General features: G+C 37.5%; 1 protein-coding gene across 1 annotated transcript in view; it reads left to right on the top strand.

Moving 5' to 3' along the window:
* Positions 1-513: 513 nt before the first annotated feature.
* Positions 514-6603, top strand: part of LOC132134572 (mitogen-activated protein kinase kinase kinase 11-like) — a gene marked incomplete at its 3' end in the record, with an annotated part of 19098 nt that continues 13008 nt past the window's right edge. The window contains exon 1 of the mRNA XM_059547101.1: positions 514-1930. Coding sequence (XP_059403084.1) covers positions 1129-1930 — 802 coding nt within the window. The remainder of the gene's footprint in view (positions 1931-6603) is intronic.

Below are 6603 nucleotides of genomic sequence, written 5' to 3'. Positions count from 1 at the left end.
ATATATATATATATATATATATATATATGTATATATATATATACACACATATAGTATACGATATGGAATTATATAGGGAATGTCAACATAAAAGCAAACTATAACTTTTTTATTAATTGTACTATATTATGTATTACACTCGTCTTCATCAGCTGCTTTATAGATTGAAATTATGTTCATTTAAATGCATTTGTCAAACTAAACCTACAAAGCAATGAATGTACATAGTTTTTGGCAATTATTATTTTCTATTGTTTGAAATGCATAAAATTAATATATTACATATCCACATACCACAACATACATTTATATAGACTGGTCTTTATTAAAGGTATGATTGTTTTTTTTTTTTGTTGTTGTTTTTTTTAGGGGACAAATACAAACTGCTTTCGTGTGACTTTATTTACAAAACTACAATGTATTTTTTTTTATCAGTAAAGGAAAATAGCAGTATGAGTCCAGCACACAGGGGAATAACAAGACATATAAAGATCTGTGCACACACACACAGAGAGAGAGAGAGCGGCCAGGAGAGGGAGGAGGAGAGTCGGCAGTCATCTGATTCTTTTCCTGTCCCACCCTCTACCGGACAGACGGGAAGAGCTGACGGCACTCGAGCTCCACACTCCGCCTCTGAGAGCGACTCAACACGGGCGACGCGGAGCAGCAGAAACGACGCGACGCCACTGAAACAGCGAGACGCGATCAGCCGCCCAGAAAGAAGTTCCAGAACTTGAGCAGAACTTCAGAAACTGACCAGACCCGCGATGATCGGAGAAACCTGACGACGCGAGCGCGTTTCTCGGCGCGTTTGGCCGCGAGTCGGAGCGGCTTTTCCTGCTATTCTTCTTCTGAGCGCTTCCTGCTCGGGCAAAACCACCAACAGCTAAAAATACTGAGCCCTCAATGGAGCCCTGAGCACAGACTTCAGCTCTCCAGGGCCGATGCGTCTCCAGTCGCACGGGGGTTTTACAAGGACTTGAGATCTTTGAGATGTTTTCCTCTCGTATGTGATGTTTTGGGGGTAGATGCTCCTGGAGTGACTGATTTGGTGTCTAGATGGGGATCAATGACTGATGGAGACGCTTCCACCGATGATCCGGGCGTACAGGGTTGTGACGAACCCACATGAACTTCAACATCACGCTTCTTCTGATTTCACTCAAAGTGCCTTGTAAACTCTCCATGGAGCCGCTGAAGAACATATTCTCCCGCGGCCCGCTGTCCGCCTGGAAGAGTCTGGATCAGACTCAGAAGGGTAACTTCACCAACCCGGTTTGGACCGCTTTGTTCGACTACGAGGCTTCGGGGATAGACGAACTCACGCTGCGTAAAGGAGACCTAGTGGAGGTCCTGTCTCTGGATTCGGAGATATCCGGAGACGAAGGATGGTGGGCGGGAAAGGTCAACAACAAGGTGGGAATCTTCCCGTCCAACTATGTCTCCTTCAAGCCCAGTGGATACGGTGAGCTGCAGGGCTCGGGTCTGGGACCGGCCGTGGTGAGCGAGCTGGAGCCGGACACGGTGGACTTCAGCGAGCTGAGTCTGGAGGAGGTCATCGGGGTCGGCGGCTTCGGGAAGGTCTACCGAGGGACCTGGAAGGGCGAGTTGGTGGCCGTGAAAGCAGCCCGTCAGGATCCAGACGAGGACATCAGCGTCACGGCGCAGAGCGTCCAGAACGAAGCCAGGCTCTTCGCCATGCTCAAGCACCCCAACATCATCGCACTCATCGGTGTTTGCCTGCAGGAGCCCAACCTGTGTCTGGTCATGGAGTACGCGTCCGGTGGCCCACTGAGCCGCGCTCTGGCCGGACGAAGGATCCCGCCACATGTGCTGGTCAACTGGGCGGTGCAGATCGCCCGAGGGATGCAGTACCTGCACAACGAGGCCATCGTCCCCGTCATCCACCGAGACCTCAAGTCCAACAACAGTGAGTTCACGTCCTTCTGCTCGAGACATACTGTTTCCAGCAAACCTCTATGCATGTATGTTGTTTTATTCAAAGATACTTGGATTCAAGCTGTATATTATATACGTTCATGACCTTGCGTTTTTATTCATTTTTTAATAGCCACAAGAATTTAGACTAGCTAATGACTTTATAGCATCCATTTCTTTTATTTTTACATTGCATTCAGTATTGCATATTTTGTCAGTCCATGCATTTCCTGGGAATTGAACCCATGCACTTGCGTCTTTATTGTCACTCTGCTTTCCGAGCTCCAAAAAAAAATTTGACTATTAAGCATCCATATATTTTATATCTACATTAATATATTTAGTAAAGACAATTATTTTTATTTTTTCTGAAGCAGTTTACACTGCATTCAGTCTACATTATCTGGTCAGTTCCTGCACTTCCTGGGAATCGAAACCCATGGCCTTTGTTTTTATTGCCACTTTTATTTTTGAGCTTCATAGAAGTTGAGACTAGTGAATGACCATAAAGGATCCAATTCTTTTATTTTTACACTGCATTCAGTCTACACATTTGGTCAATTCATGCATTCCCTGGGAATCGGACCCATGACATTCTCATTGAATTACAAGAATATTCAATTTTCCTTTAAAATACCATATAATTCCTTTATGAACCCATGACCTTGCATTTCTATTGCCAAACCTTACTTTTTGAGTGCCACAAAAGTTTAGACCAGCTAATGACCATAAAGGATTATTTTGTATTTCCATTATTGCATTTGGCAGACACTTTTTTCCAACGCAGCTAACCCAAACATTGCATTCAATCTACACATTTGGTCAGTGCATTCATTCCCTGGGAATGGGACCCATGACCTTGGTGTTTCTATTACAGGTTAGAGTCCATCTCAACACTCCCATTTCTCATCCAGTATGGTCTGTTCTTTGGTCCATTCAGATGCTGGTGGTGTGGTGTTTTGGTTTGGGATTATTATCAGGCCCACATGGAATCTCGCCCACAGAACTCAGGGAAAAGGTTTTGCAGGTTTCCGCAGAGTTGTAACGCCCTTCATTTACAGAGCTCTACATCCTCTGCCTGTTGCATGTGTGTTTGGTTTGGTATTGTGTCTAACTCGAGTGTGCATTCAGCTCTGCTGGTGTAAATTTAGCTCTACTTTAATCCATTCCACAGAATTCCAACCATATTCTTATTACAATTACATCTTGGCATTGATCGTATGTATTGGGGTAATTTGGTTGCACTCCAGGACTCTGAGAGAATCGCCTGTTTCGGAGAAGAGGATATTCCCATGGCATGTATCACACAGTTGTGAAGAGAATGCTGTTGGCCTGGATATCAAATGACTCACACACACACACACACACACACACACACTTTGCCAAGTTGTGAAATTCGATTACAATACCACTCACAGGACAAATATCATATTAGGGTCACAGACATACGGAGCTGGACTTTGTGTTTGCATTGTATCATGTTTATTTGTCGTGTACTGATATTAATGATACCTGTAGAACTGTACGGTCTTGATTTTACTCAGACCAAAGGAAATGTATTATTCTTAAATTGAACTGTTTTCTCATCAGGATGATCTTTTTAGAAAATGCAAACATGGAAAATCACTGGCTTATGATTAATACGTTTAACATATTTTCATCAAGCAGTTGTCCATGTTTCATAAAAGCATAATAATAAGAATGAACAGTAATGTTTAATTAGTCCCAACTGTAGACTCTTTATTAATGTACATATTAAACTCTAACATGAATTGCAGCTGTGTATATTTCAGCGTTAGCGAAGACTTTGATTGCAAACAGAGTTGTTTAATGATAAATGTTTTTTGCTAAGTCAGTAGTTTAATTAGTAGTTTCTTCAATCATTAGTTTAATGTGAACCCTGTATTAATATACATATTACATTTAAACAGATTACAGGTGTTGATTTTCAGCGTTCTCAGAGACTTTGATCACAGAATATAGAGTCAGTTTATGAATGTTTATCTCGTAAGCACTACGTATACTGAGACACACAGTGCTTTTTAAAAGCGAGTATTTGTAGTCTTCCTTCCTCAATTTTTCTTTCTTTTCCTCCACTCTCTCACACCTTTAACCAGTGTCTGTTTGGTTATTGTCCACCCACGTATATCCCATGATCCTTCACTTCCCTCCCGAGTCAGGAGAGAGTGTGTCCGGTGGGCTGGAAACCACCTCAGTAGCATAAAACACTTTTTTTAATGCCGGCTCGCAACACACTGCAGCGGCTGTAGCTGCAATCTTCTTCTCTCTCTCTCTCTCTCTCTCTGTCTCTCTCTCTCTCTTTGTTGTTTTTTAATTCTTTCCGAGCTCTTTGTCCCAGACCTGCCCTTACTTGTCTCTTGAGCTCTGTCTTTCCAAATCGCAGCATCCTGTGTTTTTCTTTCTTCTTTCATCTCTTTCTCTTTTTTTTTCTCCCAGCTAACTTCATTTTTCGCTTCCTACTCATTTTCTAAAGACAGCCTTGCTCTGTTCCTGCGCTCCGCTCGATGACGGAGGATCATGGCACTCAGTCTCTGCCATGCATTTGATCAGCAGTTCCTTCACTTCTCATTATTTCATCACTCGTTTCATCTCAAGAGTTTGTTTTTCAATTAGTAGTTTAATAAAGCGTACTGTATTTAATCAGTTGCTTAAAAGTGCAACGTTTCTTCTTTAATTGGTAGTTTAGTGTAAATATTTTTTTATTCAGTAGTTTAATGAACAGTTTCATCATGAACTAGTAGTTTATATTGAACAGTTTCTTCTTTAATCAACAGTTAAATGTGAAAAGTTTAATCAGTAGTTAGCACGAAAGGTTTATTTAATCAGTAGTTTAATGTAAAAGAGTTTCTTCTTTTTTCAGTAGTTTAGCACAAAGAGTTTATTTAATCAGTAGTTTAATGTAAAAGAGTTTCTTCTTTTTTCACTAGTTAAGCACGAAGAGTTTATTTAATCAGTAGTTTAATGTAAAAGAGTTTCTTCTTTATTCAGTAGTTTAGCACGAAGAGTTTATTTAATCAGTAGTTTAATGTAAAAGAGTTTCTTCTTTTTTCAGTAGTTAAGCACGAAGAGTTTATTTAATCAGTAGTTTAATGTAAAAGAGTTTCTTCTTTATTCAGTAGTTTAGCACGAAGAGTTTATTTAATCAGTAGTTTAATGTAAAAGAGTTTCTTCTTTTTTCAGTAGTTAAGCACGAAGAGTTTATTTAATCAGTAGTTTAATGTAAAAGAGTTTCTTCTTTATTCAGTAGTTTAGCATGAAGAGTTTATTTAATCAGTAGTTTAATGTAAAAGAGTTTCTTCTTTATTCAGTAGTTTAGCACGAAGAGTTTATTTAATCAGTAGTTTAATGTAAAAGAGTTTCTTCTTTATTCAGTAGTTTAGCACGAAGAGTTTATTTAATCAGTAGTTTAATGTAAAAGAGTTTCTTCTTTTTTCAGTAGTTAAGCACGAAGAGTTTATTTAATCAGTAGTTTAATGTAAAAGTTTCTTCTTTATTCAGTAGTTTAGCACAGTGTTTATTTAATCAGTAGTTTAATGTAAAAGAGTTTCTTCTTTTTTCAGTAGTTAAGCACGAAGAGTTTATTTAATCAGTAGTTTAATGTAAAAGTTTCTTCTTTATTCAGTAGTTTAGCACAAAGTGTTTATTTAATCAGTAGTTTAATGTAAAAGAGTTTCTTCTTTATTCAGTAGTTTAGCACGAAGAGTTTATTTAATCAGTAGTTTAATGTAAAAGAGTTTCTTCTTTTTTCAGTAGTTAAGCACGAAGAGTTTATTTAATCAGTAGTTTAATGTAAAAGTTTCTTCTTTATTCAGTAGTTTAGCACAAAGTGTTTATTTAATCAGTAGTTTAATGTAAAAGTTTCTTCTTTATTCAGTAGTTTAGCACAAAGTGTTTATTTAATCAGTAGTTTAATGTAAAAGAGTTTCTTTATTCAGTTGTTTAGCACAAAGTTTATTTAATCAGTAGTTTAATGTAAAAGAGTTTCTTTATTCAGTAGTTTAGCAGGAAGAGTTTAATCAGTAGTTTAATGTAAAATAGTTTCTTTAATCAGTAGCTTAGCACAAAGTTTATTTAATCAGTAGTTTAATGTAAAATAGTTTCTTCTTTATTCAGTAGTTTAGCACAAAGTTTATTTAATCAGTAGTTTAATGTAAAAGAGTTTCTTTATTCAGTAGTTTAGCATGAAGAGTTTATTTAATCAGTAGTTTAATGTAAGAGTTTCTTCTTTATTCAGTAGTTTAGCACAAAGTTTATTTAATCAGTAGTTTAATGTAAGAGTTTCTTCTTTATTCAGTAGTTTAGCACAAAGTTTATTTAATCAGTAGTTTAATGTAAAAGAGTTTCTGCTTTATTCAGTAGTTTAGCACAGTGTTTATTTAATCAGTAGTTTAATGTAAAAGAGTTTCTTCTTTATTCAGTAGTTTAGCACAAAGTTCATTTAATCAGTAGTTTAATAAACAGTTTCATCATAAACTAGTAGTTTATATTGAACACTTCTTTAATCAGCAGTTAAATGTGAAAAGTTTCTTTAATCAGTAGTTCAATAGTTTTCTTATTTTTTCAGTAGTTTAGTGTGAACAGTTTCTTCTTTAATTGGTAGTTTAGTGTAAATAGATTAATGTGATAAGTTTATTCTATAATTAG

Source organism: Carassius carassius, unplaced genomic scaffold (assembly GCF_963082965.1).
Source record: "Carassius carassius unplaced genomic scaffold, fCarCar2.1 SCAFFOLD_158, whole genome shotgun sequence".
Classification (NCBI taxonomy): domain Eukaryota; kingdom Metazoa; phylum Chordata; class Actinopteri; order Cypriniformes; family Cyprinidae; genus Carassius; species Carassius carassius.
This window is presented reverse-complemented; position numbering and strand designations above follow the sequence as displayed.